This window comes from Strix uralensis, chromosome 2, assembly GCF_047716275.1.
Source record: "Strix uralensis isolate ZFMK-TIS-50842 chromosome 2, bStrUra1, whole genome shotgun sequence".
Taxonomy (NCBI): Eukaryota; Metazoa; Chordata; class Aves; order Strigiformes; family Strigidae; genus Strix; species Strix uralensis.
Window position 1 is genome coordinate 38,178,172 of NC_133973.1, and position 12,189 is coordinate 38,190,360.

Sequence of the window (12,189 nt, forward strand, 5' to 3'; positions counted from 1 at the left end):
GGCCCCTCCGGGAGTTCCTGAGGAAGCCGGCGGGGTCGCCGCGCCGGGCGCAGCCCTCCTCAGCCACGGCCCGGCGAGCGGCCCCCGGCCCCCTGGAGAAGCGTCCGCCGCCTGTTTCGGCAGCGTGACGGCCACGGCCACGGCCACGGCCACGCGCGGGCCGGCAGCTGCCCGCAGCGGGGCCGCGCTGCCCACACCGGCCCCCGGCGGAGGGGCGCCGCGGCGGGCTCTCCCCAGCCCGGCGGCGGGGGCGGGCCGGGGCGGAGGCGGCCCCAGCGCGGCGGGAGGCCGCTCCTCCCTCCCTCCCTCCTTCCACCCCTCCCTCCCTGCCTCCTGCCGCCGGTCTGGGTGGGCAGGCGGCACTCGAGGGCTCCGCACGGCGCCGGAGCCGCTGCCAGCAGCCAGGCGGGCGGCGGGGCACATGGCATGTCTGATGGCGGCTTTCTCCCTGGGCACCGCTTCGGTAAGGCGCGCCCCGCCCTGCCTGCCGGCCTCCGCGGGGCCGCGGTGAGGGGCGGGCGGCTGGAGCGGGGCGGGGGGACGGAGCGAGGGCTCCGCGGGGCGCCTTCCCGCTCGCCCTGAGGGAAAACCGGGGCCGCTCGCTCGGGTGCGGGGCAGCCCCGGTCGGCGGCCGGGGTGTGTGAGAGGACGGCGGCGCACGGCGGGGCTTGACCGCTGGTTACCTCTGAGCCGTAACCGAGGCGGGGGGATTAGCGGCTGCTCCGAGCATGCTCCCTGCGCCGCCGCGCCCCGGCGGTCTCGAAACGGGTTTGCGGAGAGGCCGTAACCTTTGCATAACGCCCGGGGCGAGCGGCACACGGCGGGGGTTGGAGGGAGGAATAGAGCCGGCGGGACCGTCCTGCGGCTGCCGTGCCCGGTGGGGGCGAAATAAAACTATGTCAGGAATAAATAAAACTGTAGGAACCCAACGAAGGTGTGAGCGCCGGCTTTGAGAACATACGCTGCTGGTGTCTGGTGCGCGGGGGGGTTGACATCGACGCCGGTTTGGAGCGCAGGGCTGCACGCACCCGCGGGTATGGCGGTGGTGTTGGCGGGTGCAGGAGGGTGTTGAGGTGTGTTTGGGGAGCAGCAGCCACGCAGGGCTCGGGTAAGCGTGTGGCTGTTGCAACTGCGGGAGGTGCCCACCTTTCCAGCAGCGAAGATGACCCCGCGGCTGGGAGCCGTTTTTGCGCCCCCCGGCTCTCGGGGGACCCCTGCCCCGTAGCGGGTGGTCCCTGGCGGAGGCAGGCGTGTGACCGAGGGCTGGCAGGACGCCATCACCCTCGGCTGAGAACGGGCATTTCAGCCCGCTGCGTGTTTGAAAGGGTTTGTTTAATGTCCCAGGAGCAAAAGTCTCCGGCTTCGTACCCGCAGGTGATGAGGTACGCAGAGACAAGGACCTTGTCCAAAGGATCTTTCTTTTTGAATTGATGTAAACTGGAGAAGCTCTGGCTATCACCTGAATACTCAAGGTGACCTGCTCATTGAAAGTTAGTTTTTGGATATTCCCTCTGACGTGCGAACGTGCTCAATGGTTCCTCTGAACCCAAACAGCTCGAGTGCCAAAGTAATCCTTGAAAACATTCAGGAAAGAATATTGTTAACTCCCCTTATCGTATTTTTAGTTAAGAGGGAGGTTCCCCTGCTTTAATTGTTCAGTTTTAGGATGTTTCACATTACTCTTGTTATGTTCAAATTACATACCATTACAGTCAACTATTTAAGAAATTGGGAGTAAGTGTTACTGGATACCTGACCTCTGGGTAGGTTGAAAGCACAATTAAAATCCCTTTCTTGAGAAAATGTGGTAAGCAGAGCTGATTTTACATCCAGAACTTGGGGCTTGTGCATGAAGGATGTGAAGACACTAGCTGTATAGTGGTTATGTAGGACTGCTTTTTAAAATATTTACATCAGTGATTACGTAGGACTGGGTTTTTTCATGTTTTTCATCAGCATTCATGACAAGTGACTGACTGAGCAGCACTGCTTTTACAACATAAACGGGAAGAGAATGAGCGTGGCGCAGTGAAAAAGAGGCAATGTGTCTTCTTAGTTGCACTGGAGGATAAGTAGGGGAAGACAGTGGCATGACCTACAGCTCTCTATTTGGGGGTGTTCAACACTGATGCCTTGAAAAGTAGTGCAGCGCATATGCTTGCCAGGAGATATCTTTGGGGACACATAGATGTGAGGGAATGGAAAGTCTAGCACATAAGCCAGCTACAGAAGTCTCTTCCAATATAGATCTGCTTTAAAAGTACTAAATTTTCTAATAGGCAAATGTGCAGATGTTGGGCCCTGCTTATGACAGGGCCCAAACAACAGGTGACAATGAACAGCTTCTCAACTGTTCAAAATTCTGTTTAGCTGGAGAAAATTCATGATTGTTTTACTTCCGGCCTTATACGCATCTGTGGATATTGGTGCAAGGTGCCCGTGCAGATAAAAGGAATGAAAAAAGTTCAGATTTTGTGTGCATAATAAAAAAGAAGAGAAAGGCAGATGGCAGGCCATTGTCCTAGTCAGGAGAGGAGGGGAAAGAGATTCAGTCCAAAAATGCCAAGTGGAATTTCACTGAGTGCTGTGATGGGCAAAGCATAGTATGAGGTATGGCTGTAAGCATAAGGCATTGACCTCACAGTGTCAGTGGTACAAGTACTGGAGCAGGGTTTAATATGTTTATGTAGCTGATAAGATTTCCATTAGGGATCACTGTCAAGCAAGTAAAGTGTGCAAGGATTTTGGGTGGAAACTGCTGTGCTTTCACAACAGACTTCTAGGAAAGAAGTTGTACTGTTCCAGGTTGCACGGTCTCCAGAACTATCAGTGCAGAGCAAATAAGGCACAAAATAGTACATTTTAAAACTTGCAGAAGTATAACTTGTGCAATTTCACATTTACAGAAGTATATGCTGATCCAAAGGAATAGGAGCTCTTAGACGTTTTGAGTGGCTGTCTTCTGACATGTCTGCATAACTGTTGGGCCAGCTCCCTCCCCCTTCAGCTCTGTCCCAATACAAGCCCTGGAATCAGAGTAACTAGAACCGAATTCTTTGAGTGCATGAGAAGCCAAATACAATGGGGACTGAACTTATAAGTGTATTAATCTGGTGCAAGAGCTACTCTGTTCTGAAGATACTAATGTGCTGTATGTATAGCCTTTGAGGGGAAACTGGTGGTAGAGGAACTGCCCTTTATGTGCTGCAAGTGCAAGAGCTCTTTCATCTCTTCTGTCAAGACAGTGGCAGAACAAACAGGAGATTGTTTTATTTTTTTTCCCTTTCATCTTTCAGTGCATTACTGTGCTGGATTCTTGTGCTATTTAAATAATAATTGTTCTAATGCAGAAGGTTTTGAAACGTGTTCCTAAACAGAAGTCTGTGAACTTTGTTCTCCAACTTTTCCCTCTAGAACGGCAGCAATTCTGCTTATACCATGGCTGAGCCAAAGTCAGTGTGTGTTTCAGTGGATGAGGTGGTCTCAAACAGCACAGATAACCAAGACATTCGACTGATGAATGGACATTTAAAAAAAGTGGACAATACCCTGACAGAAGCTCATCGTTTCTCCTACCTACCCCGCAGACCAGCTGTGAATATTGAGTTTAAAGAACTGTCATACTCTATCCAAGAAGGACCATGGTGGAGAAAGAAAGGTGAGGAAAACTTAATGTTTTGGCTAACATACAAACATTATTGCCCATGTGGGTGGTTGTGATAGGTGGAATGAGTCTGTTGTGGCTAGAGAAGCAAAGCGTGTAGAGGGAGTGTGTTTTCACAGTTGCTTTTTGCTTGACTTCTTGATATACCTATTGCCCCACAGCCGGCACTGGGGAATTTTCCCAAAGCCTGATGCAGTGGGGTGTACAGCCCCTTGCACTCTGAGAAACTGTAGATGCGGTAGTTTATACAACTGCTTATTTTTGCCTCCCAATTCTAAAGTATCTGAAGTAAATACAGTATTGCTGTGCTGCCAGATATCTGTCCTGTGATCTTGCATGTCTACAATTTATTGTTGTGTGTGGGTAGAGCATGCAGTAGTTTAAAGATGGGGGTGGGGGGAAAGAGAATGCTTTTTTTACTTCTGCGATTGGCTGTTTTGTGAAATGGTTATTTTTTCAGTACTCTTTCAGAACAGCAAGCATCTCAGAATTTCAGGAGGCATTTGAAACCAGGATAAAAATTATTCTCTTAAAATGCTGTGTTTGGAAATAAATGCTGTGAGTTATAGAAATGCCAGTCCATCCATGTCTCTCAGTGTTCTGTGATGGGTCTCCCTAAGCTTGCCATTTCTTTTAGCTGATGAAATCACTGGCTATTGCTACAGTGAAACCTGAGGTTTAGTCAAGGACCAGGATGCTCTTTTGCTAGCCACTTTGCTAATAATTCACAACAAAGAGTTCACAGCCTATGATACAGGGCACGCCAAAATGATACAGATATTCTATGCATCTCAAGGAACTGAAGTGTTAGCACTTTCCTTTCACAATGCAGTTTCGCTTATAGCTGGCTCTGAGACAATTCTGGTGCTGATATAGTGATGGGAGTAAGGAGGGCATATTCAGCTCTCTTCTTTATATGCTTTTGGTCTATTCCAGTTCTGAAAGGTGGGTTTAAGGTGGCTCTATCCTTTTTCATCTGCTTTGCATTTGCTCCTTTTCTACCTTCATCTGCTTTGTGTAGCCATGTGTTTCCTGGAGAGTTTTTGTTTCGTGTGTGTGTGTGTGACTAGTCATCTCTGAAAGGAAAAGTAGGTCCTGCAGTAGATTCTTGCTAGCAAGAAGAAGTAAGCCCAAGAGAAAATATTGAAATCTTCAGGAGAATTTTGTGTACTAAGTGACGTAATTGCTCTTCCTCAAGGAATTCTCTCTTAGTAACGTAAATTGGTATGGTTGTGTGCTTTAGTTCTTTTTAAGAGATAAGCCCCTGCCAATGCGCTGCTCACCTGAGCCATACTTGATACCTGCCCTTGCTCTGAATCTATAAATCCACTGGCTTAAAGGTTCCACTTGAAATTGTTTCACAAGGTACATTGCTGCTGTCTGGAAATTGTGTCATTATCACAACATCAAGGCTTCAGTAGTCTAAAAATGTGTGGTATGAAAAACACCGGAGCTATGGCAGTGCTACTGTATGTGGACAGCCTGTGCATACAATTATTTGTTGGAGGATGTGCAGGCTTGAGGCTGTAATGGGTTTTTCAGCATCCAAACTGTACATATGCTCACCTGCCTTCATTTATCTACTTACTAAAATTGCATGTAGCCAGACTGTCCACAAGAGAACAACTTGGTTTGTCAGCAACTTCCATACGTTCAAAATTATTTTTTATCAGAACAAACTCAAGGGTTGAAGTTTTTTTTCCTCTAAGAAATGGAACTATGCCAAGGTGTCTCATGTAAGATTTAAAAATTTGAAGTTTCTAACTGGATCTCTTTCTTTGGCCAGAAATAATTGAGGGGTTCTACACCAAAACCCTCTGTCCACATTTGCTGACATGTCTGAGTGACTTGGCTTGAACAAAATGGCACACTGTGGCAAAATGCCCTGCTGCTGCAAAGGACCTGTTGAGTTATTTAGCTCTAGGACATGGCTGTGGCTGTGTCACTACACTTAGATTTGAAAGAGGGGATTAAACTTTTCTGGCTATCTGTGAGCAGTTCATACTCTTCCCCCTCCTCACCTGGTCTTGCACCATATGTCTTTCCTGAGACCACTAAGGACAGCCTCTGAGTGGCTGTGAGGCATGCTGTCTGCCAGCAGGTCTTGGCACTCTTCTGCTAGCCAAAGATCTAAAACAGACTTGGGAGGTGTACACTCGATGCCAAGCTGACTGTGAGCCAAAGTGTACTCTCACTGCAAGTAAGGTAAATCACATAATGTGCTACCTTTAGAGGACATGGCCAGATGGAGGCAAGTTGTTATCCTTCTCAACATTGGTGAGTGCACAACTGGAATACTGTAGCCAGTTTTGAGCCCTCCAGATCAACAGAGATACTGGGAAGCTGGAAAGGGTCAGAGGGTTAAAAAATTGGTCAGGGGACCTATGAAGAGAGGCTGAGGAACTTGTTTGGTCTAGTGAAGGGGCAGCTGGGAGATCAGCTCATTCTGGCCTACAACCACTTAGAGAGCAGTTATAAAGACAGTGGAGACAAACTCCTGTCAGTAGTGCCAGATGATATATAGCAAGAGCCAATGGCCACATATTGCAGTTTGGGTGGCTTACGGTGGACATCAGGAAATACCCCTTCACCAGGAAGTTGGTGCAGCACTGGGACAGGTCACCCAGAGACAGCGTGCTTTCTCTCTGGGGGGGGGTGTAGAACATTTGGCTGGGCAGAACCACAGCTGACCTGATCTGGTGTTGGTGATCATCTTGCTGTGAGTAGAAGGCTGGACTAGGCGATCTCCAAAGGTCCCTTCCTTCTGTGATTCAGTGAATTGCTAGTCAGATTATAGAAACTTTCTAGAAACAAACTTTTCTCCCAGCCCCGTTCCCTACTCCAGGGACTGACCCAGTATATTGGTTTTAATAGAAAAGGTGTTCCATTAGAGGAATAGAAAATAGAATTGCCTGAATAGTCTCAAATGAAGGTAAGGACCAAACTATCGGATTCCTTGAGTTGTTTTAGTGGTTCTGCAAGTAGACTTGTTTGTGGGATTTCTAATTTGGGATATCTCTATTTAAAACCAATGGGCTTGTACATGAATGCATTACCTGTAAAACTATTCCGAATGCCTCTTACTGGTTTCTCCTCCAGTGGGAAACTGGGACTTTGCAGTGGGTTTTAATCTCTCTGCTCAGCAGAAGGGCAACATTGTGCCTCCAAACACTGATGGTTATTGTATCTTGCACTCCTTGTGAGATCCCTGTGCTAAGAGGATCTCTCGTTGCCCTTATGTTAAATGTTTAAATTCACTTTTTTATGAGAAGAGTAGCAGAAAACACACTCCTGAAAGTACAAAGTCCACTGTAGGAAATGTAACTGATTTTTAAAAACAGCAAACTTGCATGCACAAGCTGAAAAAAATAAAAGGGAGATGTTTCTTAGTTCACATTGTTCTTGGGTGCTAGTCGTGGCAATAAGCGATAAGGGATGCTGTTACAAAAATGTGCCTTTTAAATTAATGGTGTTTCAATTCTGAAACAGAGCTTGGAAAAAATTTCTATGTCATTCTCCATGAATGTAATGAATTAGTTAAAACCTTTCATGAGTGTTGGATCACAAAGGGAGAAGTATAGTTTCCTTGCAAAGACAATTTGTGCCAACGTGTTGGAGAGGAATTCAACTAAAGAGCAACAAGAAGAAAACGTACTCCCTTCAGTAAAAATGGTATTGCAAAGTAATGTTAAGGTTAGGCTCTAAGTTAACAAAAGGAGGAATAATTAGTAATGCTGCTGTTTTGTTCTGTACTTAGCTTTATTGTTCAGACAATGAAACTCATGGTATGTAACATCATTGGCTTTTTATTAAAAGCACAAAGAAACATGAATTTGCATAGCTTGTCAACAACAAAGAAATTAAGTCATAGTAGGCTTCAAATTAGAATTTTTCATTCGTGTCTCAGCCTTAAAATGCCTAATTTATCTATTAAATCTCATTTTCTCTTTAAAAATAACGAAGGGCATTTTCATTCTCAGATTTATATGATAAATGCTGCTCTACTCATTTTAATGAGGTTTTATCAAACTCATAGGAAGGACTGGTATGACTCTCGACCTGATTCATTCATGGTGTAATTCAAGTCAGTGGTATTAACAGGGGAGGAATTTGGTAGGTGAGTCCTTGATCAAAGCAGCTGTATGTAACCCATTCCGTTCAGTAGGAGTTCCTAAACAGTATAGGAATTTGGAAAAGGTTATAGAGGTAAAAGTTTCAGAAGGTCTCAGATGACTTTTTCCCCATAAAGCTTTTAGGGAATTAGTCAACTGGTAGAATCAACTGTTTCTTCAGTTTTGAAGAAAAGGGATAGGTAAGTGACTTGATCCAGATCTTGTGAGGTTAAGGATCTTCCAGAACTGAAAATGTGTCTCAGTCTTTGAATCCAGTCTATCTTCAAGCATGTCCAAGGGGTCTCCTGCAGGTCAGCCAGGTTCAAGACTTGGTTAAGAAAGCTGCAGGACTCCTGGAGTAGAGACACTGTGTTGTAAGATTAAGACAAACTGGCAAAGCCAGGAAAAGGAAACTTCAGCACACAGAGAAATAACAGGCCCGCTTAGTCTGAGAATGCCTTCTCTTTTCTTTAAGGACGAGGAAGCCAGCTGGCTTGGAGGGGAAGAGAAAGAGGAGAGTCCTACATTAGATCCAGTGCGGGCTCCTTAAATGTGGAAAAGCAAGATCTGCAGAGCTTCAGAACAAAATGTGGCCAAAGTTTCACTATCTTGTTACAAAACAATTTATCTAGGGGTTGAGAAAGAGATCTGATGGTGGATCTTACTTTGGCTTCTGAACTGTTAGTTTAAACCACAGTTTGAAATGCAAACCACAGAAACATATTGGTTTTACCAGTTTATAGAAAAATTATAGACGTACAAGTTTTAATACTGGGACTGCCTGAAAACTGTTTGCAAGAGGATTTTGGGGAAAAGTCAGTGCCTTAGGTTTCTGCCATTTTTGTTAAAAGCACCATAAAGTAATCTGAATAGAATGAGTGATTTGGGTATAAAATTATGGTTAGTCCCAAATACGAAGAGGGCATGAAAAGTACTCTGGAGCCTTCTGTCTTGGTCAAATTCATTCAGCTTTACTTTGAAAAGGTATATACATTCTGTACACCCACCAAATGACATTTATTCTTTTGTTTCTAGGTGGTTTTGTTATCATGTAGGATGGAAATGGAAATATTGTTCCTATGTTACTTGAGTGCATCCGGGAAAAAAGTAGTAATAAATTGGCTTTCAAAACTCCACAACTCAGGGATTACTTTTTTTTTCTCATACTTGTCAGTATTCATGGTTAATTAGGCAACATTTTAGTTGGAAATTTCTCTGTTGTTATTTTAGGACCGTAATGACTCATCTGTGCTGCGTTCAAGTGTAAGTTCTGGTAGGATTTGGTCTTTAGTAACCTCTGAGGGAACAGGCTCCAGCCGGTCAAAATGTGACTGGGTATTTTTATGGAGCAGTTTAGTACCAGTACAGAAATTCCTGCTCAGCAGAAAACGTGGTATTTCTGTTCTTTTGGGTTTGTTGTAATGGCTCAGACCCTGTGGAAACAACCAGCCAGAGAGGTGCTGTCTTTTCTCACAAGGTTGCTTAATAGCTTTGAGATTCGGCACAGTGGAAGGAGAGGAATGAAGGACCCTGCTTATTCTGGATGGCTCTGTTGTGTCTGATGGGGAAACACGGAGTGTTTAGCAGGTTGCTTGATATTCATGAAACGTGAAAAGTGGCCGTCACAGTCCGAGAGAGTGTCCTCGAAACAGCTACCTACATTTCAGCTAGGAGGGCTGGGTATTATGTTAATACTGATCTCTGCATAAGATGGAAACTTAACCCGCTGTCAAATCGTCAGCAGGGATTTAAACAGGCTGGGTTTTACTGATTTGCTTCGGTGCTCTGTTACCAATTAGTTCTGGTACGTGCGCTTGGACAGACCTGTTTCTTTTTCTTTAGCTAGGCTTTTTTCACCGCATCCTCTCTGTGACTTCATTTAAACGATTTCACACAAAACGCCACCTCCCCCACCCCCATGGCGGTATCTGAAACCCCAGATGAAAAAGCGGAGGGGGGTGGTGGTGAGGAAGGGAGGATTTGCCCGGAGTTATTTGCTGACCCTGGCAGGAGGAGCCGGAGGCCGCCCGTGGCGGTGGCCAGCAGGTGCAGTGCGGTAGCCGTGCCGCAGGGCCGGCCTGGCCCTGGCCCGGCGGGGTTACTGGCGGGCGTTGCCCGGTAGTAACCCGGCGGTGATGCGCTGCGCCCGCCCCGCCGCCCGGGCCCTGGTTGGCTGCGCCAGGCGCTGTTGCTAAGATGGGAGGAAAAGATGCTGAACAGTAAGAGCAAAGCGCTCTTTCCGAGAGAGGGTTTGGGTTTTGTGGGTTGGGTGCTTTGGTTTGGGGTTTTTTTTGCCTTTCTCTGACAGATGGGTTGTATTGTTTTCGTCCATTTTTGCCTGCTTTGTCTGAGAGCGTGTTTTCATCTCGGAGAGCAGGACGTATGCAAATTAAGATCCATATGTTAGAATAAATAAGTTAAACTCGTTGAAATGAACTGCAATACTAGTAAAAAGCTGTTTAAGCAAATATTTTGTGGATTCTTTTTCAGTGACTTAAAATTTTAGAAAAATTGATGAAAATGAAACATGGTTTTTAGCAGAGGATTTCTAAATGCATGTTTCAACCTTGATAAAATCCAGGCAGTTTTTCTTTTAACACTTAAGCTGTCTCAAGATGGTAAAACATATACTGAGTAGTCACTACTACTGGAACAGTTCACAGCATTTTATTAAGTGATACATAACTCTTTCTAGAGTCTTCTTGCATGGGTTGTATAAAACAGAGATTACTGGGGACAAGTCTTGGTCAGCCCCTTTGTCTGATCTTTCTACTGTTTCCCAGCTGAGTAAGACCTTACTGCAGCGTTACTTGTTTTCCTCCATGCGGAACCCATTGTTATTGTTGTGGGTTTGGTGTTTTGTCTTAGGTTTTTTGTTTGGTTTTTTTTTTTTTTGTACCTGAAGCTTGTTTTGGAAATGTGTGTGAGTTTGACTTGGTGAGCTTTGGTCACTGAGCCTTTGTGTGAGTAGAACATATTGTTGTTCTTTCTCTTTGCCTTATTATTTATTAAAACTAAACATTGCAGTGGCCTGACTCATTTTCATTCTAGCTAATGTTTTAATACAATACATTTTATTAGTTGCTGTTATGAAAACTTGTGGCTGAGGAAGGAAGTTTTAGAGAGATACCAATTAAAACATTTCAAAATTTATATGCCAGGGAAATGGTGATGGCAGTGGTGATGATGAGTTGTCAGGAGTTTGAGCTATGGTCTCTGCTGTTTCCATCTCACAGTAAGCATGTGCTGGGGGGCTGGCTGTAACTCGCCCTGACAGCCCTCCACTACAACTTTCTGTAACACTGAGTGGGATTTGATGAAATGCTTTGCTGTCCTCTGCCCATATGCAGTCATGTCTTGCTCGAGGTGTTGAGGAGGTAGAGACAGCATGCACCATCATATGGGTGTACTTTTTTCATATTTCAAAGTGGAATTCAGTCCGTAGTCTGAAGATAAGTCTGAAGGAAGATAAAGCAAGAGTTATTTTGCAGTTGAAGGCTTCAGCCATCAGATGGCTGATCAGGGTTTTCCATAACCTCAGTGAAAGGAAAGAGAAATCACAAAAGCAACCAAGAATAGAAGCTAGCTCAAGAGTAAAAATACTGTTGGAATCCATTTTTACTTGTGTATTTACATACCATTTTAGAAAGTGCCTTCTGGAAGCCCATGGGGTCTAAACTTACCTGCTTAAGGCAGGTCTTTTGTTCCCAGAGGATTTAGTATCTCAGAGTTCAGCTCTGTATTCTCTAAGAAACTAATTGCTTCACACTTCCCTGTAGCATTCTTCCTGTAGGTAAACTGACTGGCTTTGGGAAGACAGAGTTCAGGGAATACGATACTACTCAAAATGTGGCAGACCCTCACAAGTAATACTCAACTGCATTATAGTTCACAGCTGTACCCATTAAACTGATGGTTACTTTTCTCCTCTATTAGAAAATGGTGTTTGGTCTTACTATTAAAATAAACATCTCAAGACCTACTCCAAATAACATGCAAGGAGAATCCCAGCAGAATTTACATAATAGTTTAGCACAGGGGAATGAACTGATTTGGATGTAAATTTAACACACTGCAAACTGAAGGGTGGGCGTTCAGTCTCAGGATGAATGTCCTTCAGGCAAAACCTAAATGCATTAGCCAAAAAGGCCATGCCTTATCTCCAGAACCTCTGTGACTTGCACACTCTTGCAGTGTGGAGGATATATGTCTAACATAGGACTGGGTTTTTGACAAAAATAAGGGGGGAGTTTAGGTCAGCTTGCCATTATACGAAATTTACCTCTGACAGCAGGTAGAGCTGAATGCTTGGGGAAGAGTTCAAGTGCAGGCAAGTGTGTAGTAGTGTTTCCCTGGGTTCTTGCAGCTTGCAGCTTGGAGGTTTCCTGAACTATGTGTAGTATCTTTGTGTTT

The 12,189-nt window shown here is 45.2% G+C and overlaps 1 protein-coding gene across 1 annotated transcript in view; it reads left to right on the forward strand.

The window, feature by feature from the left end:
• Positions 1–343: 343 nt before the first annotated feature.
• Positions 344–12,189, forward strand: part of ABCG1 (ATP binding cassette subfamily G member 1) — a 61,440-nt gene continuing 49,594 nt past the window's right edge. Inside the window, exons 1-2 of the mRNA XM_074858404.1 lie at positions 344–463; positions 3,415–3,658. Of these exons, the coding sequence (XP_074714505.1) occupies positions 422–463; positions 3,415–3,658 (286 nt within the window). The 5' untranslated portion in view covers positions 344–421. The remainder of the gene's footprint in view (positions 464–3,414; positions 3,659–12,189) is intronic.